The 23,761-nt window shown below is 37.4% G+C and overlaps 1 protein-coding gene across 1 annotated transcript in view; it reads left to right on the top strand.

The window, feature by feature from the left end:
* Positions 1 to 16,296, top strand: part of luzp2 (leucine zipper protein 2) — a 147,328-nt gene extending 131,032 nt beyond the window's left edge. Inside the window, exons 10-12 of the mRNA XM_006793954.3 lie at positions 6,565 to 6,669; positions 9,734 to 9,808; positions 15,408 to 16,296. Coding sequence (XP_006794017.2) covers positions 6,565 to 6,669; positions 9,734 to 9,808; positions 15,408 to 15,515 — 288 coding nt within the window. The 3' untranslated portion in view covers positions 15,516 to 16,296. The remainder of the gene's footprint in view (positions 1 to 6,564; positions 6,670 to 9,733; positions 9,809 to 15,407) is intronic.
* Positions 16,297 to 23,761: the final 7,465 nt, after the last annotated feature.

The following is a 23,761-nucleotide window of genomic DNA, read 5'->3' as shown; positions in this document are numbered from 1 at the left end:
GGAGAAAGTGCTGTGGTCAAATGAAACCACAGTCAAGCTCTTTTGTATCCCACTGTGTTTGGAGGAACAAAAAAAGAAGCACATTTAGGTTGTGGAGTGGCCTAGCCAGTCACCAGACTGCCATCTTACAGAAAAACAGGAGATCAAATCAGTATTTTCCCCACTGTAATATGTTGATTAACAGTACAGTCCATGTAGTGTATCTGTATGTAATAAAAATGGCATAGACTTTGTCTTACAGTATGCAATCAGTTTGATTGTCAGTCCGAACACAAATATTACCGTTTCTTCAGAAAAGTAGGATAAAAATGAGATAAGTTTGCTTTGCAGAGCCAAAAGTAAAGTGGAAAGAAAGTTGGATTTGGGTTATGCTTCTGTAATGGTGCAGTATAATTTTCCCTCTGACTTTCCAGATAAGATAAAGCAGGCTGCAGTTTTTTGCCTCTTCCTTTTGTGTAAACACTTTCAAATTGAAATTCATTTCACACAGAAACTTAGTGACATCATGGAATATAACTCTGTGCCAAAATATTCACCTCACCGCACATCAGAGCACGCATAATGCACTGTCTGCAATATGAATTTAAGAGTTAGGCGATTATTACCTTCTTTTCAAGTGGCTATTTGTCAATCTGATGCCCCGAGTATCACTCTCTAGAGAGAAATAGCACAGGAAATAATTACTACCAAATATAACAGTTGGGCAAACACACTTCCAGAGGTTGTTCAGAATAATAACATGTCTACATCAAGCGGCAGTCTAAATAGTTATGTCAGTCTTTGTATTCTGTTCTATAGATTTTGAAGAAAAACACTAATATTTTAGGGTTTTACTGGAGTTTTTTGGATGTTGGACTTGTTCTATAAGAAAATTATTAACTCAATGTGACACAGTCTTTGTTTGGAGCCTCTTAAAGTCAGGGTCACAGCAGACTCAACTAAGGGCTCAGGATTTAATCCTTTTCAAGAGTAAAACAAGGTGACTTCCAAGAGGATTCATTCTACAAGTAGGATTATGCTTTCAGTGAGGATATTGTGTCTTGTTTTCCTACTGAACCACATTTTAAGACTAATGACAAGTGTCAAATTGCAGTTGTATTTTGTTCTTTAAACATTCCTACAAGTATTTTGTGGCTCTGTGCACAAGAAAACCCCCCAAAAGATATATAACTCGCATACAGCTGAATATACAGATCGCTTTTATTTCTTGAAAATATATTTTTTTATTACCCATGGCTGTTTTACCCCCTATCAAGCAGTCATGTCAACTTCAATCAGAGATTGTGCTAGTTCTGATTTCTGAAAAGCAGTCGCTGCAGTCACTTTGAAATCATCAAGTCGGCCACAGCGCCGCTGTGTCTTATCTGCCATGATACTGGTGAGCAATTCTGGCTTTAAGAGGCTTTTCTCTCCTCAAAGCAGTCACAATTTACTCTGTCTCTATCGTGGGTGCCTAAGAGATTTGACATGCCACTTAGAGGATTTTTTTTAATCATGCTTCAGTAATACCATCCATGCCAGTGCCATTGCAGTACCTTTGCTGTGGCGTCATATAAACCAAGATTCTATAATTGACACTTCCTGTTTACACCCTCCTTGGTCAAACCAAAAGGATCTCATCTGACTATGCATTTGCCCATATCTGCCTTTCAAACATACAGCCCAGTACATTCAAGTACAGGAGCAAAATCAGCATCATACAAAAGAAAAGACGAGTATAGGAATTTCAAGAAAGGTGTGGGTTGATTTTTTTATGCTAATGAAGTTTTTACTTCCCCCTTCATTAGCATACAAATAGCAGCACTTCACTCGTGAGCAGTTGCTGGCTTCATTATCTCCTGTTGCTGTTGTACACTTGATGGGCTGTCTGATAAATCTCAGCATGCCCTCACAGTGAAAATTACTGGGGTGCTCCATCTGTCCACTCCGCCTGTATATGTGGAGATGGGTCAGATTCCATTTAATTCAATGCCAAATTTAACTCATATTACGCAATAAGAAAAAACCACATACAGTAGCACTTACAGGGCATAAAAGAGCCAAATGTTCCACAGCTGTGGAGACAAATGTCGAGAACTTAGCTCTAAGAATAATTTAGCATTCCTCATTGTTGTATCTAACAGCATAAAATCACTTGGTTTGTGTAACTGTTATTTATTTTACCCCAGGTTCTTTTGTAGTTTTGAGGCATGTATAAGATTGTCTTATTGTAGCTTAGAAGTACAATACATAAAATAACTTATTCTAGAAGGGATCCCTGTTGTTTTGCAGCTGTTTCAAGTCTTTCATTTCCTCAACTTACTTTTAATCTTTTAATCCATGTAAAGCAGAAACATGTGTCACTCCAACAGACAATCTGTTATTAAACAACCAACCAAATTTGAATGAGTTTTCAAGATTCACTAAAAATGTAAAATAATAAAACAAAATTCATTCTCTCAAACTTTGGCGGCTTGTCAACTGAGGGCGGTAATTGACAGCTCTTACACCTGCTTGAGCTAAGTTTTTTTTTTTTTTTAGCAGAACCACAAGAGAGCAAAATTATAATGTATCCTGTATTCAAGATGTGGAATAATAACAGTTCTTACAACAAAAGCAGCCGTGAAACAAAACAAAACATCAGTGTGTACTCTGTGAGGCGAGATAGTCAGTTTTTACTGTTCACCAGAAGTAGGTGATTAGCTGTGAATCTTTGTAAAACTTCCTGGGGATGGTCACATTTACATGCTGGTGCTCTTTACCAATGAGGTTCTTCGCAATATCAATCCAGCTCTTCTCCAGCTCTGCATTTTAAATAAGAAGAATACATTTAAAATAAAATAATAAAAATATTAAAAAGACCTGCTACACTATCAAGGTATAGGCATTAGTTACTATAGGCATATCCTACAGGAAACCAAGTGCTAATGCGCTTGAGTATTTAAACAGGTTTCTGTTATGGGACGGTCATTCTAGGGACGCCTGGCCGCAGATTGTGTGATTCTGACCCACTCATAAAGAAATCAAGTCTAATGAAAAGCAACTTAATTGTGTCAGGACCAACACATTAGTGTGATAAGTTTAAAAAAAGTTCCTTACAGCAGAGTACACTGACAGCATAATGGTGTACTGTTGATTAATTTAGGAATGTCTACAAAATAGATCTATCCTAAATACTTTAAGTAGTGTATGTTTATTCCGTTAATTAAAGGAATGTGAATAGTTCTGAAAAATATACTATAGAGTATGCTGAATGCTATGGATAACCAATGACGGTATAACTTTATTAACATTATGTGAAAAATTACAAAAATTAGCACCAAAGAGATCACATATAATCACATATCACATATAAAGAGATCACATATATTCAAACGCTTGAATTTCATCAGCACATTTATACTAAAATCTGCTTTGTGTTGTGAAACCTAAAGTGCTTAAGTGCAGGGATGTTTGTTCAAGCACTCTGTGACACCACTTTGAGTGTCACGCTCATAGTTTGAGTTACCGTAATGGGCCTTAAGCTCTGTTAGACACCACAGATAAGACTCACTCAGACCCTGCCTGACACACACACACGCGCACGCACACACACACACACACACACACACACACACACACACACACACACACACACAAAGCTCTTCTTGCTGGTGAAAGATTCATTAGTGTGAGAATGCAAAGATCAGCAGGATTGAAGTGGAAGTTGCTTCATATTTAACAGTCTTGGGGAGAGAGCCAAGTCTTGTGGTCTGATAGTATGCAATTTTCATCAAAGTAATAGGAGATGATGTCTTAGATTCTCAGAGTACTGGGCTGGAGGAAAATCAGGCATTTCATTGCCCTGCTCTAAGCGCTTACTATTTACTTTTATGATTGTTTCCTTGTCTATAAAAATTATACAGGATATCCATCTCTCCCAGGCAAAGACTAGACAGTAGCGAGCCGACAATCCAAAAACTGCGATAGAATCAAATTTGTGTTCTACAAAAGGAAAAAAAAGACCCAAACAATGTTGCCAAAAACCCACTTAGGTAAGTTAATCTCAATAATAGTTGCAAATAATCACAACTCAGCATATTTGTTTGTGTTCTTTAACAGTCACTGTTCAGCTTTCTTTTCACCTTTTGCTTAATTTCACTCCATGTTTGGTTAAAGGCAGGCTCACAGTGAGCACCACTGAAAGCTTTATCACAACAAGCTTTATTAATAATTGAATAAATATATTTCTATGTATATCCAGATGCCTTCAGAATGATATAACTCATGTATGTCCGTGGAGTTATAACAGAATACTTTACAAAATTAATCAATTCAAATTGGTAATAAGAAATAATTTGTTAATTAGTATCTATTTGTAGCAGAACTGTTTGCTAGCATCAAATTAACATGTTATGAAAGTTTAACAACTTATCAAATAATATTATATGTAGTATTGTAATATTATAAATGGTGGTTATTATGAAGTGTTCCTTGGAAAACTGCTGCTTTTAAGCACTAAGGCTCTGCTGAAAAATCAGGGGCCTTGTGGAGAGACAAAGAGATGGTGAGAATGGAGAGTGTGGCTGGTTCTGACAGATGCTGTCAAAAGTTGGGGAATTGTGTATGAAATGTTCACCCAAATGTGGTCACTTCCACAAGTAATGTCAGTTCTCCTGAACCTGCCTAAAAAGATGTTGCTTCAGCTGACACAATAAGAATGGCGTTTGACATTGACAGGTTAAGATTGCTTATGTTCATCTTGCAACTGTCTTGCTTTACGCTCTCAAGAGACCACGTTTGACCCAGTTAAAGTGTACTTGCCTTGTGCAGAAGACTAGCTGCAGAAGACAGTCAGACGTTGGGAGAAAGATCTGGTATAACAAGCCTAATTAATATTTCAACCCTTGGTCCTTACCAGACAAAATGGCATGATGAGTGAAAAGATGGTGTCTGCATCTACACGAGTGTGGATCAAAAGCTTTTAATCAAGGGGTTGAAAGAAATTATTATAAAGTGATAAACTGGAATCATTGTTAAACACTGCCTGAAGTCTGGATCTCCTGAACATGACCAAAGAATGAATTTCCTTATTTGTGATGCTTTGCCATGCCTTTAGTGCAGCCGTCTTCAGTTGCTGTTTGTTTTTTTTCTCAACCAAATAAAATCAATGCAGCTGCTTCTGTGATCCATGGTCACTGGAATCCATGCAATTCATCCATGGTCATATCCTCATATAAGGATCCCAAATGCCACATTTCCTTCAATTCCATAATTATTGAAGAAATAATGGAATCATCTGCAACTGTCCATGAAGCTTTTGAGTGTCAAATTATATTTTGTCCCATGAAAAATAGGGATGCCATATTAATATATGTACATTTGTGCTGTACTCTCAAATTAAAGCTAAGAATCTACACTTGTAAGCTTATTTTTTGGCATCTAAACACATTGACAGTGTGATGCAAGATTGTGTTTTAACAAATTATCTGTCTGTTTATTTATATACAACAGTTACTCCTTTAACCACAACCACTTCTCATAATTTCTTTCTAAGTGCCTCTTACTTAAAGCAAGTATGTAAAATTTTTAAATGTTCACCAGATCAGTCATATTATCCAAAAACAGGCTATAAATCACGTTTCAAATGACATCAGGAGTTTAGTGAGATAATGAGGAACATTAATATTCTTATAGTCTAGGTTTTTGCTTTTTCCTGAGAAGTTATCAGTCATTTCCCATAAGACCATAACATTATTTGTCAGTATGACAAATTTATTTTGTCAGTATGACAAATAATGTTCCTCTGTTCAATAGCAAAATGATGACTGTCATGTAACTCTCCAGAAACCCGTATCCATTTTTATTTTACTTTTTTGCTTGTTTTTGTGTGTTTTTGCTTTTTGGACTCAAGCACTACTGATTTTAAAGTGCATCAACCTTGCAAAAGTCATGTTTTCTATGCGGACATCATTTCAGGTGGTAGCGATATGGTTTGCTCTACTACCTCCAGAGAAAACCTTTTCATCTCTGACTGTCCGTCTTGTTTTCCTTCCTCTATCTCAGAATTGCTTTGGCTCTGTTTGCAGCGGGTCACTTCACTGAAACATCATTGTTGATCATCTGCAGGTCTTATAGTATTAAATCCCAAATCTATCTTCTGAACTGCAACTACTTCTCACTCTGACACCTCAGAAAGATTGATAAAAGCTGTGTATTTGTTTATTTATTTAGTGTCATAACATATTCCGATCTTAACAATACTATGCAGGTATGATGGTATCCAGTTACTGTACATATGAACACTTAAAAACTTAAATTACACAGTGCATCAGATTTATTATCTATTTTAATCTAACTAGAACCCTAATATACAAAATGAACAAAATGCAATATTAAATATGACCTACATTTTGGAATACTGAGAAACTTTTGTTCATTTTGTCTTGTAATAAATTAAATTGAACAGAACTACACAAATCAAATATATGTTTAAATATGAAATAAACATATATGTATTAGAACTACTAGGTTTTGAAGAATTTCATGAACCTATTTGCACATGTGTTTTTAACCCCAAGTTTATATTTCTGTTTTCCTCTGCAGGATATCTCCAAAGTTCAGAGAATTGTCACTGCCAGTAAATCACCCATGAACGTCAGTGTCATGAGGAGAGAGAATGGCGGAGCCAAAGAGTGCCAGATGGAAAAGGTGAGCCTTTAGAGTAATTAAAATACAGTGGCCTCTCTAATCTTAGTTTCAATTGTTCACTAAATTCATACTCAAGTCCCTCATCAAAAGTTAAAGAACTTGCTTTTGCTTCAAGTGTCCTTAGTGGGTTCATGAATTACAAAATTTTATAGAAGGTCAAGTTTCAACTAAATGATGCATCTTTAGTTAGGAGTTTTGGTGTAGCTCAGCAGTAATTTGGTTTAATGAAATGACACATTACTAAAGGAACACCATGTGCTGCATGAAGACTAATAACACAGTTTTACATTGCTTTGGAGAATGAAGGTGACCTATTATGTTTTTCTTTGTTATGGGTCCTACATGCTTAACTCACTTGACTCTGTATAGCTCCATCTCTTCAGTCTAGATTATTTTTTTTATCCAGTCCAAATGAGATCCCAATATCCTCGTAGATCTTAGTGACATGGATCAGTGAGTCGATCCATGTGACAGGGATGACTCACTGCTGATGTCATCCCTGTACAGGATGTAGCTGATGACTGATAATCACTCCACTTCTACTTTTAGCAATATGCTGGGTTAGGATTGAAGCCAATGCAGAACAGTAGTGTTAACAGTGCATCACTTTGGTATATTCCACTCTTGATTAAGACTTCTGTGATTTCCAGTGGTCTTCCACAGCCCCGCTGAGTTCCTGTTGAACATTAGTAGTGTACTACTAGTGTTGCATTGTGCCAAGCAATATCGATGTGTGGCATATTGAGTCATAGGCTTTCTGAGCTATGCTCATTTGTTGACTCAAATGACTTCTCGGTTTGGTTCCTGTGATGGTTTAGAAGAGCTTTCATGTTGTGGAGAATCAGGTAATTGTAAGTTAGATTACCTTTGTGGGGGTCCTTCATGATCAATGCTGTTTTGCCCTGTACTAACCAGCCCAGATGGATACCTGCTGTTATCAGCTCACTTATTGCCTATATCCCTCAGTCACGGAGGTTTAGCTATGAGCACAGAAGCCTGATCCACCTTCAGTTCAAACCTTCAATTTATAACAGGGAGCTTGTTTTGAGAAAGTTTGGTTCAATGAGTGCAAGGGAGCTAAAACAACTTGTTTCAGGCAGTGGATAAACTGAGCTAGTGCGGCAAGGCCAAGTAAAAAATCAATAAGGATTATTTTTATCTGTGAATCGTACAAATCTTCTTGAATAGAGTCCCATATAAATGTGCATTTGTAAATGAGCATAAGAAGTCCATTTTAATGAGTTGAATAAACTGCAAGTATTGATTTGGTGCTTTTCTTTTTGTTTGTCATTTTAAACTGGATATTCATACTGAACTATGGGTCAAACAATGCAATTCTGAAATCATGATTTGGGCTGTAAGACATGTCTGTGCATCAGTTTAAGTACATTTAAGCAAAAATAATGAATACAAAAATACCTTAAAGATTAATTGAGAAAGAAAATGTTTTTTGTTACATCCTTAAAACTCACTAACAAGTGCGTCCATTTGACCTGTTATTGCATGGGAAAGTACTGTAGTTGCAGTGATCACAAAATTTGCACATTCACACTTCAAAGAGCTCTTCACTCAGAGCCTCATTGACACTTTGACAGCAGTTATTGAGGAAGGAGATCGTGGAGCAGTCACTGACCTCTCCTGTTCAGATTTTTTTCATGAAGGACTTTGGTACCTCAGACAAGAGACTTGCTTCTCCAAGGTCCGGGCAACTGTGAGCAGTCAGCTATGAGGGAGGCTCCAAAAGACTGCTTCCAACAATGTCAAAATCAAGAGGCTCCGAAGAAGCAGAGGAAGTAAACAGAGCCTGTAAGGATTTTTGACAAGTGGCTATCAAGAACTATTACAGGCATAAGTTGATAGACTACAGGAGACAGGGGAATAGTGAGGAGTGCTGCCCTGGAAGAAAATTGCCCTGTGTGGAAACTGTGTCAAAGAGATTGTTCCTTAATGAAATTGTGCCAAAAACAATGTTCACTGGCGTCTCATAATTGATTATATAATTTTGGCAGGGGCGTGAAAAGGGAGAAACATGCTGATACAGATAAGAGGAGACATATTTGAAACAGAGACTCGTGTTTGCCCATGATCATTGCTGCTTTTCCCGCTTGTCCTTTTCTCTCTGTGGGCGGGGAGGAAATGAAGAAAGACAATTTGTATGAGCATGTGTAGCTTGCAGTGTGTCCCTGGTTTGAAAATGAAATGTGATGGCCTTGCTATACTTTAACAAATTGCCTATGTTTTATAGACAGGATTGACATTCAGCTGATACAAAAAGTGCTGCTGTCAGCGCTAATCTGGTTATAATGACGTTAACTCCATAACTGCATTGATGCGGCAAATCTCCGTTAGCGAGTTAGCGCGGCTCGTGCGTGAGTGGGGCTGCAGGGCGTCGTCGTGTTAACGAGCTAATCACGCTAACACGTTGACGCCATGCACCCCCATGCACGGGGAGCGCATTAATGCAGTTATGGCGTTAAAGTCATTTTAACGAAATTAATGCTGGCAGCACTAACAAAAACATCACAGTTGGTGTAAATAATTACTGTTTTAGTACTTATTATAGATTACAACAATCATTCATTTTCAACAATCCGCAGCTTCAAATAGCTGCTTTCTCTTTTTTAACAACCAACCCAGCTCTTTATAGTTTGAATAATAAATTGTTAATTGACTAATAAATTAATACTTTTAAACATTTAAAGAGCACATATAAGGCTACGTTTCTTTCATAATGAGAATAAGATAAGCAGCTTACTCTGCTTACTCTGTGGTTGTTGAAGTCAATGATTCCTTGAAGCTTATTTGTAAAAATGAGAGGTTTATGAATTTGACTGATGTGAGTTTATTTATCTGTTTTCACTGAATACATAAAGCTGGGACACTGTACACTGCTACATCAGCTTATCACCCTATGTAATACAATATATCTGTCTGGCAAAGAGGTATATTTTTTTTCATCATCATTTTAGTTACTGTAATGAAAAAGTAAAGTTAGGATGACTGGGTAAATAAAGTATTCCTCATCTCGTCATCATCTCATATTGTCCTCATATTGTTCTCCTAGACTGGGAGTGACTGCTCCCAGAATCAGACGGAGGAATCAGCTCCAGAAAGCAGAAAGCTACCAGAGCAACAGCAGGTGTGTGTCACAGGATTTATATGAAAATATGAATTTATATGCTGACATATTTTTCATGAGTACAGTGAAGTTTTATGTTAATTTATTTTATTGGTTTATCCATTTAAAAGTTAATTCATTCAATCTCAGTCCTAATGCCATTTTCTTTATATCGAAGGCATACGTGTTTCAAATTTGGTCAAAGACCAGTCAAGAAAATAACACAATTCTTAATATTTTGCCCTTGTGCACCATCACAGTGGTGTAGAACGCCCTATCACCCTCCCCCTAAAAACAAAAGTACTGTATTAACTACAGTCATCTTTTTTCATCATCTAGAGTCTACCATTTTCAGAGGATATTGTTCAATTATGTCCAAATATTAATGAATCTGACTGTATACAATGCACTTTCATTACTAGCAAGTGATATACATATATTATATAATTACATAGTTTATGACAAGATAGTGTAGCACTTTTTACCCTGTTGTAGCTTTTTGACAATAATTTTTGGATTATCCTGCAGTGTAATCAAACAGATGGCATGACAAGCCATTTTCAAACGACAATATGGAAAGAAAGGCAACACAGATGTAGCTGACACATTGTGACGACATCCTTCCTGACAACTACTAACTAAACAAACTGATTTAGCTCTGTATATAATGAAGTACATCCCAAAGACATCAAATGAAACACAGTTGATGATTCATCAAGACACAAGCGAGACACACAACGTCTACATCACATTCCTAAAATAAATGGAGAAAAAAAAGAAACCAATCCATAAAAATCTATTATTCAGTGTGCCAATGTCACCTGCAGTATGTGATATTCAATGTCCTGTCAAAGTCCATGCTTAACTGCCTCCCTCATCCTATTATTGAATTGAGTCACACCTGTTTGGTGGTGGCAGATGGTACAGCAAAACAATGCATCTCATTTCAATGCAGTGCAATACTGTGTAACTGAGCAACTGTCTTGCATTCCAAGTGGCAGCAATCCATTTTTAGACACGCAGAGTATTTGCAAACAAATACAAGAATATTGCAAAGGAGACAAATGGGCTTATTTGACTTCTCAGGTTTATTTTGTGCCAGAGAGATATTCTGTGAACGTTTAACAATTGTTTTCTTGTGTAGCAACGCTTTGGACTATGTCACTGATTTATAGCATTATGAGATGTAATGCTATTTCGATTTCGATTTAATATAGTGAACTTAAGCTAGGATGTTACTTGTTAGGGGAGTCAGAAGAATTCACCAAGGCAAAAAAATGTAACTGCAAAAAGAAATCCTTTTTAGGGCACAAAGTACATTTTTAATCCTAGTATTGTTTTCTTTGAAAAAGAAGAAATGCAGGAAAACAGTAGCAAGGTTTTCAGCCATCACCATCAGGTCGGTCTAATGACATTGTAAGACGTAATGGTTATATAGTTATCATCCTTCTTAGATCGCTAATTGGGAAATTTTCATATTGTGTTGCAGTACTAAATGTACAATAGACTCTTTTCCTTCTGTCTGTTTTTATCCCTCTTGCACAGCACTTGCCATACATGGTGTAGTAAACAGTTTGATTAGTAGTAATTTGCATTCCAGTCTCAGTGGATCAATCTGCATTTAGGTGCTCCGTATTTCTGTCACTTCTCCACCTTCATTACGCGTTTTCATGTTCGATTTGTGGCAACTGAGAACCCAAGTGTCATTTCTCCTTATGTTCAGATGTTTTTGAAAGAAAAAGTGTTTGCAGTCTTGTACCTGTGCCATTTAAACTTAATGCAATGTATCTATATTTCAGATTATGTTTAAACACATCAATAACTTCATTGAAAAAAAAAGTTGGTTCATTTTTTTTTTTCTTTTCTGTGTTCCTATAGGTCAAACATATAACTTCATACCATTTTAGCACATGTTGACATTCTTAAGCAACAGAGCATATTTCAGAAGTACCACAGCATGAGTAATGTTTGTGTCTGACATTCCTGAATTCATTAAAAATGTGCAAGTGGAAGCACGCCAGCTGGAATATAAAAATCACAAAGGGTGATAAGGAAATGATCAAAATCAAGTAAGGCAGCTATGCAATCATTCAAATAAACAGCTACTGTTTATGATTCAAAGTGAGGAAAAAAAATTAGCAAAAATATGTTTTAGGCTTCCAAAGAATTCCTTCTTGTCACAGTTTGCCGAGGCAAACTGCGTGGAGTGTGAAGAGTGGACCCAGGTGCAGACATTCTAAAACTCAAACTTAACTGATGAGCTGTTTATTAAGGCAGACAGAACAGTACAAAATAAAAGGGCAAAAACAATGCAAACTAAGCAATAACCTAAACTGGGTAAACTAGAAAGGAAGCACGAACAATGAAAAACCCTGGCAAACAGAAAAACAAACAAAACTCTAAACATGGCAATGAAGATGAGCATATATATATATATATATATATATATATATATATATATATATATGAAAACCTGAACACAGGACTTGGCATGGGAACAACACAGACGATCCGACAAAAACTGAATGAGAACGCACAGACTACACACAGGAGGCTACTGAGAGAAGTGGGAACACATGGGGGACAGCTGACACACATGAACATAACGATGTCACAGTGGAAGAGTAAAACTAAACACGATGAACACAGGAACACAAGACCTCTTCAAAATAAAACAGGAAACATGAGAGGCAGACATGAGAACATAAGACACACAGACATGAAACACACGAAGGGCAAGGGAGACTTCACAGGGGTTGAAAACACAAAGGGGAGCTAATAAGCAAATGAACATAAGAAACCTAATAAGCTTAAACATACACTATAAACATCAAAAGAACTAAAACTCAAAACACTGGGTCATAAGACCCAGGATCGTGACACTTCTGCTTTCACCTATTTTGCTAATAATGATGTTATTCAATCAGTGGTATGTGTTTAGTGGTGTCTTTTAAAGTATTATATAGCTACTGATTTTTCTGTTGGATGTATCTGTCGCAAAAAATAAAAAATAAAATAAAAATCTCACAATCTCCATGCAATGTAAATATATTGTCGCATGGTTGTTTATTATTAAGTACAGAGTCAGGATGAATCAGAATAAATTCAAAAAGGTGGAAACATTATTTCAGATTTTTTTTTCTGTCCGTCAGCCGTATTGTTGGCTACGTTGGCTTTAAAGCAGAACTATGAATGTCTGCTTGTAGGGTGACATTCATAGTTCTGCTACTGACAAAGCTCTTGAAAGTTTTTCCAAAAATCTATCGTCAACTAAAACTACTGGATGTTCTTAAGAGAGTTCTTGGTGGTGAAAAATAAGATATACACAGTAAGAAATCCCAATCTTGACATCAAAGTGGGTGGAAAGAAATCACAAGAGTGCATTAAGTGAGGAATCGTGCCTGCAGATGAACAGATGAAAGGAAGAATGATTGATTCTCATCCACTGGATCAGATATATGATTCTTTCAAAAATGCTTTGAATCAAAGTTAAAAAAAAAAAAAAAAAAAAACTAAAATATTTATCTATCTGTCTATGAATACAATATGATAATTACGAAGAACCATTTTTATGCAAGCTGTAAGTCTGTCAAAGCACCTCCAAAATGATTGGTTTGATGGCCAATTCTTGCATGCAGACAACCTGTTTCCACAAAAGCTCAGAGGTCCATGCTAGCCACTGTACTATAGACAAAATGCCAGCATACAGGCTCTTCTTGAAATGGTTTTTGCATAGTTCAGAGTTAGGCATTGGGTCATTGTCCTGTTGTAACAGGAAATTGGTTGCAATCAAGTGGTGCTGACAGGGTATGACATGACGAAATGGAGTGGTAGCTTTTCTTGTTCAAGATCCCATTATCCCATCTCTTTGCTGGTAATCAATCTTGCAATTTATCACCAGCAGACCAACGCATTTCTCCACCATTCTTGACAGATGTCAAGCACACCTCCAGCATTTTTTTCATTTCCTACTCTCAATCTTCTATTTGACCCAAACACCTTAAGCTTAAATTTGTCTGTCCATAACACTTTACCTCCTGCCCACTCTCTATGTTTTCCCCATCCTAATCTTCTCCTTTTATTAGCCATTGTCAGATATGGCATTTTCTATCCTAAGAGACTGAACATGACTGGCAGAGGACGTGTGTTTGATTTTACAGCTAGAGGTCATCTGACAAAATTAATACACATAAGTCAAAATGATCACACAAAGAGAAAATTAGAGACAAGAGAATGTTTTTCTTTTTTTTTTTTTCACACAATACACAGATTCAGACTAAATAACAGCATGCAAATATAATACAGTTCTGTTTAGTGTTTACTGCCACTAAACAGAATAGAACAGAACAATGCCTGTGGATGGAGAGCAAGAACAAAGCAGTATGCCCAGTTGTTTATCAAAAAAAGTTGCTAGATTTGACACTTAAAAAAAGTTGTCAAAGGATTCTTCAAGTCTAGGAACAAAGTCACTGAGTTGTCAAAAACTATGTGAACTGAAGCATGCTAATCACTCCTGTGAGTCAGGGGAACGTAAGATACCAAGCTGAGGTGCTTTTCATGTCCACATTAAAAAAAACCAAAAAAAACCCTCTTTATCCCAAATTTAAAAACACTATGGAAACAAATACTTTGATATTCGTGTCTAAAATTGGCCAAACCCACTTTAAACAAGCATTAAATTATATGGTGATGGAACAAAAGAGTTTATTCTGATATTAGCATAGCACCCAAGAGTATATCATGGGTTGAGTTGAGTTATGATTTCTATAACTGTGTCACTGTTACACAGTAAGTTGTACAATCGATTTAATTTAATAATTTTTAATGTGAGTTTTGACCTCCAGTTTTTCAGTGTAGCTGTGTTTCATGTGAGTAGCCCCCTCGCACTGTTTTGCAAGTAACCACGATAAAGCCCGAGTACAAGTAAGCAGGCTTTGCGATCCAAATCTCAGAGTCGGTTCAGCTCTAATCTGCGTATCAACAGTGGGAGTGACAGCTGTTAATCAATCAATCAAACAATCCAGGATAAAAAAAATACTAAAAAATCTACAAAAATTTGGGATTTTTTAGTAAAGGTTCCCTGTACCTATATGCTGGTTTAAACTGCAGGATACACTTTGAAGTTCTTTTGTTCACAAAAAAAGCATAAATATATGCCTTGTGTGTGCGCGCGTGTGCGTGTGTGTGTGTGTGTGTTTGAATTTGCTGGTGCAACTTTACAAAAAATCTACCCAAATGCACTTTTTAGTGACTATGTAGCTGTGGATGTGACAACCAGCAATTACACTATGGTAAATTATTATGTTTGGGGAGGACGGGCTGATGCAGGCCAGTAACCATCAGTCTTTCAAAGGCAACTGATGCAACTGTGGTAGCATATAAATAGGACAGATGCTAGACAGCATAAGGACTAGGACAAGTAGAGAGAAGCACTCTGAATATATGAGCATAGCAGCAGTCTTCATATGAAAGACTTGTTTTACTTTTTAAATTTTCTTTGTATTTCATATAGATTTAGGGGGTATTTTCTGCTAAGATTACAAACCACCATATGCCTACTATTGAACACCATTGTGTCAGTCTTGCCTCATTATTATTCTTTATCTTCTGAATTTAACAGGAAAAGAGCCAAGTGCAGAGTGGAAAATTCAACACAAAGCCCACACACGACAATGACGAGGCAGAGGGAGGCAGCAGCAAAAAGACAAAGCCCCATAAATACAACTGAGAGGACGGCATATCAACGGGAGCACAGATCTACTGCATTGCCTGAAGGATCTTTCTAAGAGCACATACTCGCACACTTCTACAAAACGCATGCACACACACACAGACACACACTCACTTTTTCGACACACATGCACACATGCGCATATCAGCATCGTTAGCAAGAGCTGAGACACTGGAATTGTCAAAAAATTTAAAACTGTCATCTAAAAAAACCTCCATAGTAAAATGGCATGCGTTTAGAAATTTTTTTCAAAGGTAGCAATGGCACTGGTAACTTGTTTCATGATCGTTCATTTGTTGTTTACTTATCTGAGTTTTGTTCCGAGTGAGGACACTGCTTTCTAAATGTGTGATCTTTCTAGAAAATCCCTTTGCACTGGTGAGGTCTGACACTGTATCCTGTGATAAGTATATCAATTGACAAATAAAAAAGTACTCCTACCACTACTATTACTACTACTACTACTACCCAACTTAGAATATTGTTTGTCACTCATTGTAGCAAGGTTAATTTACTCCTCCACATTTTGAAATATAGAGGCTCAAGTTGGCTGGCCAACTGTTCAACATTTAATATTTCAGCACTCTTTCTGCCTTTAACACTCCAGAGGCAAAGAGCCAAAGACTCACAATGGGTCGTCTCCCTGAGAATGTGCCATGCACTGAGTAGTAACTCCTAGCTACATGTATCTGTGTTATCTGACCTTTCTGTGTCCTTTCAATAAACTGTAATTTTCAGTAAATGTGTGAAGAATAAATGGTTATTTGTGGGAAAGAAATTAGTGAGTATGTTTGTGATTAACGGCAGAAAACATTTCTTATTGCAAAGAAAGTTCCGGTTTCACGCCCTGTGAATATGAACTGCTCGAGGTCGTGGGAGACATCGGTTGATATATTTAATTGGTTATCGAAACAGTGTATGTACCTTTTGGATTATAAACATCTAATAATAAATATGAACATATTTATATCAAAAAAGCGCACTTGAGGTTTTCTTCAAAGAAATCCTACAGCTTTATTACTCATAGCCAAAAAAGGTTGTTTTTTTTTTAAAGTAAATTTGCCATGGACAGTTATGTCTCAAGCACAAATGTGGCTGGGTAAAAATGGATTCAAATTCAATAAAGCTGTGCTTATGTTAAGCCTTAGTGATTTCACTTTCAATATAAAGCAGAAAATAGGGGAGGGGTAACAAGAAAATGAAAAAAACTGAAAGTTCTCATGAGGTTCATGAAAACAGCCAGAGTTACACAAAGAAGCTTGTACACAAAGAGGAATAATAGAATTAAGACATGCAATATATATTTTATAAAAGGCACCTCCAACATCCCACTGTCTCATCGGTCTTGGTATGCAGTGTCATTTTAGAGTACTGTCAGCATTTCAAAAGCTTCCACATGTTAAGCATCACTCTCAAATGCTCATACTATATTGTTAACTATAAAAGCACATCTGTGGCTCCTTTAAGAGCTTTGGAAGCTCACAACTGTGTTAAGCAGCTTTATGGTCACAGCATCCCCTTCATGTGATACTTGGCTATCATCTCCGAATACAACAGTGACCGTGCTGGAAAATGTTAGCCGACAGGTGGAGAATGCTATTTTAAGACGCACAATCCATCTTTTCTGTAAGTTTGACAGCTTTTCCCAGGTCGTCTCTGTGTCTTGCTGAGAAGAGAAGAAAAGAAAAGGACCACTGCCAGGATTTGGAGACCCAGGGTGCATCCTGCTAATGGTGACATTACACCTTGGAGCCAACTGTTTCCAGAACATTGGAAAGAAGAACTATGGTAAAGTTTTCCTATCAGACAGACAAGCCTGAGGTTTGATCAAAGTGGCATTGGAGAGTCTGTATGTCATATCCTTTTTACTGCCTCCTATTCACTGCTGATAATGATGTATTTTTCAAGGACAGAGAGTCAGATTTCATTCGTAGCTGACCTAGACAGGGAACCTATTCTTACATCCAGCCAAAGAGAACTGTTCAATGTGAATACAAAGTATTGACTGCTGTAAAGTTAATGCAAATTTACTTTACTGGGTAGAGATGTTCTAAGAGATTATGAAATAAAGGTAATGGAATCCCACACAGTGTTAGCATTAAGCTTTGTCCTTGAGTTTGCTACAAAGCTTTGTTAACTAGAAAGATCTAGTTAACAAAGCTTTATACAATTAAAAAGCACATCGCTGCAAGAAAAGTCTGCTAAAATATAACTCTTTACAATCTTTGTTTTTCCTAGGCTATATAAGCCAACCTAGAAATTCTTTTTAAAAGCACCAGTGTTGGTGTTAACAAATGAAACTCTGAGACCATAATGCAGGTTGCAGGTTCAGCCTGTCTGTGGAACTTGTTTTTCCTCCGTTTGTTGAAAATGTGCAGATACCATTTGCCTGCTGGCTTTTGTTTACACGTCCCCAATCATTGGAACAAATGACGCTGCAGCAGGCCTATTGTTGTACCTGCAATAACAGTGGTCACTCCATATTTTGCGATTTAAAAAAATACACCGTTTTCAAAATAAGCTGCCAGCATATTTAAACTACATGGACTATTGATTTGGGTCTATGGGAACCCCTAGACTAATTCATTTGACCCAATATAAAACAGCTTAAATAAACATACAGTCAAGCAGCCCTGAGACATCATTTCTCCAGTGTGTCCAGGGTAATACCCCTGGACTTCTTCCCAGTAGGTCTGAAACACCTCTTTGTGAGGCATCCTGGGGAGACACCTGGACCACCTCAAATGGATCCTTTTGATCTTGGAGATATCCTTCCCAAATTACCAGTGTTCTCACCCTGTTTTTAAGGCTTAGTCTAGTCACCACTGAGAGGAAGCTTATTGCAGCTGCTTCTATCTGCAGTGTCATTCTTTCTGTCACTACTCAGAGCTTGTGACTATAAGTGACAGTAGGAACAAAGATCGACCTGTAAGACTGACAGGTTCACATTCACACTCAGCTGATGCTGTGTTAATCCATCTGTCAATCTTCTATTCGACTCTCCACTCACTTGTGAACAATATTCCAGAACACTTGAACTCCTCCACTTGGGGTACGAGTTAATTCCCGATCTGGAGTGGGCACTTCGTTTTCTGACACCCAGAGTCTCAGACTCAGAGGTGCTGACTCTCATCCCAACCACTTTACAGCTGGCTGCTAATTGATCCATTGCTGTAAGACAGGGGACCCAGAAATTCTGCCCATAAATATTATAAACAGACTCACTGACAAAGGGGAACATGGTGGAGATCAGCACACACTAGGAATGAATCTGACTTATTGCTGACAGTTCAAACTAAGTTCTCACTATACTGTGGTTCTACAAGGATTAGAAATAATGTTTCTTCTTTTAAAAATAGGACCTAACTATTGGGCAAACACTGAGTAAATAAATAGTTCCATATTCACCAGGTTAGTCCTTTTTCAGGTCCTCTTGTTCCCAGCTACTGTGATGTGAACCCTGTTTTCTCAACATTAGCATTTTCTACACTATTATACTGTTTTTAGGGTGCAGAATATTTTGGCAACTGATTGGAGGATACATACTTGCATGGCAAGTACACTTTTTATTCTATATTATTTGGATAGTGCATCCAAAGTCTGTATGGGTGCATTACACAAATGGCAATACACTTCTTCCATGTCAGCAAATAAAAAAATACAGATTATTGATCACTGGACCTAAGAGCTAGGACACTTGGAAACTAGGAGCTATGAGAAAACTAGGAGTAGCGAGGAAACCAAGGAGCACAGGGAAAACACGGCAATGTGGACAATGCGACAATGAGCAGAAAGAGGCTGTATCCCAATTCAGGGTCTGCAGCCTTAAAGTTCGCAGCCTCAACGGTCCTCAAGGGCCGCGTACTCAAAGACCACTAAGGCCGGAAGTGCGAGGCTTGTGAAATGGGACGGTCTAGCCTCCGTCGCGCTGCCCAGGTTGCCTAGCAACCATGATACTAACAGCTGGAAACGTTTCATACAGCTTTGTTTAACTGAAATGAAGGAGAAAATCTTTTGTTCATTTGTTTGTTTGTTTCTACATGAGCTTTGATCATTCTCTGTAAGATTAAGCTCAGCTATTGAACGGCGTATATTTTAAAGTAAAGGCTTTAAAACCAAATTTGTACAAACGTCACTAATGTCACATAACTTTGCCGACATGTGGCCAACAGTAATGTTTTAATGTTCTTCGTTATTAAACATTTGCACATAAATAAGTGATATAATATTCAGTACTTACTTAAAGTTTACTCTTCGGGCGCCCCTCATCCGCCGTTTTTTTTTGGCAAAATTATCCACACCCACCGCCGCGCTATGCATTCTGGGATATGTGGGGCCATGACACTGGGACCAGGGAAGAAACAGACGTGGAAACATAGCCGACTGGGGAAGAAAGAGAACACGGACACAGGGGTTAAACACACATGAAGACAAGACTGACTAAATGTGGAATGTGGACACAGAGGAAGCAAGGAAACAGAACCATGAATAACACTAAATCTAAGAATATTAATAAAACTAGAACACACATAAACATTGGGTCACCCACCCAGGACCATGACAGATACAGTGTGTAACAATGAATAAAAATCTGACTTGTTTGTTCACAAGAAAACTTTCAGTTTGACCTTCAAGGGCATTTTCAGTTGAACATTAAATCCTGTACAAACAAAATAAAAGGGTTTTGTTATGGCTCTAAACTCTCTCTTTTTTTAAAATCAATAACTTCTCTTCACAGCAGACGTGGTAATAGACGCTGCATAATCACATTCCTGCAATGGTAGCTGCAGTATTTACTTATGTGTGCTGCAAAATATTATTTATAATAACAATGAAAATCTGTATTAGGGAAAGTGTCAAACAACAACTGTATCTGCTCTTTCACAAAAATGTTCATTTCTCTCTTGGTTGTTTATTTTTATATTTCATTTCAAATAAATAAATCTTCATAGGATTTCCCCAATCCCCCACCTTTTCTTTTGGTTCTAAATGTGCCAGCTTCATAATCATAATTGTGCAGATGCATAATAGTACAAGGAGCTTGCATTCAAGCAGTGAACATTTTAACTAAATAGCAATGACAATGCAAAGAAACAAGGCAAACACTGAACCATCCAAGTTCCTCACTCAAAATGCTCTTTAACAGCTTCCATAGGTGATGAATTCATTGACACTTTGGGAACTAAAGTGACAGATGTGTGACCAAACAAGAAAAAAAAGCATGTAACCAAAACTGGAGCACATAATTCACTTAATTTTTCAAGTTAGTGACTTTATAGGTGATTTGCTACCTAACCAAATACCCAGGGCGGACAAAACATAATAGATTAAATAGATAGGTTTTCTTGTGCAATATGTTACTGATACGACGGTACTAATTCAATTTCCTTACCAACTGGACTTCCCAGAGGCATTACTTGATGAATTCTTTTTTTCAAATGCATGGCAGTAATAGTGAGCAGAAGTTTGCCTCTAATAAAAAAGAAGAAACCCTGCAAACATGGTTGAAAAAGTCATGAAGAACCGCCTGATCAAAACAGGTCACATCATGACGCACAAACTGAACTGAAACAGACATTTGTCAGCAGTACTTCAAAATGTAGTGGAGGTCCAGTGATACAAAAGAAGGGAATGTCAATCAGATTACTGAAATGAAGAAATGAAACACACATGTCTTTGTCTGTCTTTTGTGTTGTTGACATCTGAGTAACTGACAGCTAATCTGGTTACTGAAAGGTTGTGAACACTCACACACCACCCAGTATTAGCAAAGCCTCTTTTTTGTTGTTCTTTTGACTAAATAAATAAAACTTTTATGCTGTTTATCTTTTCTCTGCTTGTAAATTCTGCTTCACTTGTTGCACGGTGCCCTTAACATGTGGGACTGTTGCAAACATTCCCACTCCTTTGATGTAACCATTAAAAAGCTGTGATGTGAGCAGTTCACTGTGTGGGCAGGAAGCTCACAGGGATGGAAAATCTCCCTCAGAGTGTGAGGTCTTTTTACCTTTTTATCCTTCACTAGCTTGAGAATATTTTTTATTTATTTCCATTTATTCATGCGATGAATTACAAACAGATATTCCTGCTTTTTGGGGTATATATTCCCTCTAAGTAATGCATTGTAGATGACTACAATATCACAGAATCACTATTAATAGTTATACTGCATTATGGTCCACACATTATTCTTCTGTTATTCCTAGCAAATAAATGTTATATTAAATCTGTTAAATAATATCTAAGGGTGTGGATAAGAGGTAAAAATTAAACAACTTCATTCTTCTACACACACCTGTCTACCCTACTGGAGTCAAAGGAGTTAAGAGATGGCATTCTCATACAATTATAAATGGCTAACCAGGACCACGGATATGTTTTAAGACAGCAAAGGTCAGTTGTATTATGACAGTGAATAGCTCACGTCTTAAGCTCAGAAACCTAATTAAACACTCCTTCTAATTACGCAGCCTGGAACCACATCTTAAAATTCTGCTGTTGGGGGTGATACCACATTGAGACACATGCGAATGACAGCAAAAGCTTTATAGAGCGTGCACAAGTGTGTCAAGATTGCCCACTTCATCTCCTCTTTTCTCCACAGCTCTTAAAGCTCAGCTTGCTAATGTTCTGAGAGAGTAAATGATTTTAATGAGGTGCAGGATAGTGATGGAAGAGCTGCTTTGCACACCCATCAATTCTAAGCCTGGTGGAAAGCAACCCTGAGTCACAAAACTGATCCAGATCATTTATAAGCAGTTATTTTAAACCTGTTTTGAGTAAGCACCGAGTCCAAATGGGTAGATGTCTGTCACAGATTAGTTTTGACTTTTAATATTCTGCTATGAAACACCCATAAATACCAGGACTCCTACTTGGCAAACACCACCCACTTGGCAGCTAATTAGACTACAGCAGCAGGAAACTACTTCCAAATACAAATGTCTTGTACCTCCTTGTACCCCCAGGTGTTTAAAATGTGTTAATTTCCTCAATTTTACTCAATTTATCACCAGCTAACCAATTAGGAAATCCAATTACTGGCATATGAATTCTATGCAAACAGTGTCAGTGAATTAGAATATTGTGAGCATTGCTCATGAACAAAGTTTTACATAAAGCTTAACCAAGAATTTAACAACCATTATTTTGTACAAGATGTCATTGCTATGTAAACCTAAAAGCCTTTTTCTCCTCAGAATGTATTTTATAGTAGTTTAATGACAAAGATTCATCGGGGCTATACTATTGTGAGATCCAGCTTTTTGTTTATCCATATTTTCATGTATGAGAAAAACGCTGATGCTTAGAAGGTGTTTTTTTTTTTTGTTTATCTTGTTCCATTTCAGTCCATCTCTATTTTGCCAATATCAGCAGCTCCCAGGCTCTTGGACTTACTTTCCGGCTGAGTGTGAAACATTTCTTAAGACCAGCCTTTAACATTCAGGGGAGCGTAAAAAGGACATTTCAAAAGTTAATCGCTGTTTGAGTTGCTGACTATTCTTCTTTCCATTCTGATTTGACACATTTTTAAGTTACGTGTTATGTTTGATCCTTTAATGGTCAAAACCTACTTTATTTTACAGTGCAATTCAGGGAGGCTGCTGCCGCTATATGCAAAGTCTGGAGTGCCAGAGAAAGAGCTAGCAAAAATAAATTATTCTGAACTGCAATACAACAGCCCAAGGGCGTAGATTTGGCATGGACGGAAGGGACATGTCCCCACCAATATTCAGCGATTATTGAATTGTCCCCACCAATAATTTGATCTCTTCGAGTAAAGAAAAACTAACCCGATAGAAAGAAAAAAAAAGATCTGTCAGCGTCTCATTCACCCAGCGGTGCAGAAAGAGTTAAATTACGTTCTCTACTGCAGCGGTCCCCAACCTTTTTTGCGCCACGGACCGGCCTTTAAGGTAATACAACAAAATAAAACTAGTACCGGTACCGAAAAAAAAGAAAATTTATTCATAACACACGTGAAAAGACCAAGGAAAACCGAGTAAACGATAAAAACGGTAACAAAATAACGCTGAAAACCGATAAAAACCCTGAAAACTATATATTTCACACCTGAGCCTCAACTCTCGGTGCCAAACCCCCGGTACCGGTCCGAGGCCCAGGGGTTGGGCACCGCTGCTCTACTGGAGTCCTATCTCATGTGACAAATATGAGGAGCTCTGTTTAGTTTTAGCAGCGGCAAGCTTGCACTGCGAGGAGGAGAGGAGGATGGCAGCAAAAAG

The sequence above is a fragment of the Neolamprologus brichardi genome, chromosome 1 (assembly GCF_056152115.1).
Source record: "Neolamprologus brichardi isolate AB-2024 chromosome 1, ASM5615211v1, whole genome shotgun sequence".
NCBI lineage: Eukaryota > Metazoa > Chordata > Actinopteri > Cichliformes > Cichlidae > Neolamprologus > Neolamprologus brichardi.
The sequence above is the reverse complement of the archived record's forward strand: the minus strand, read 5'-3'. Positions and strand labels throughout refer to the sequence as shown.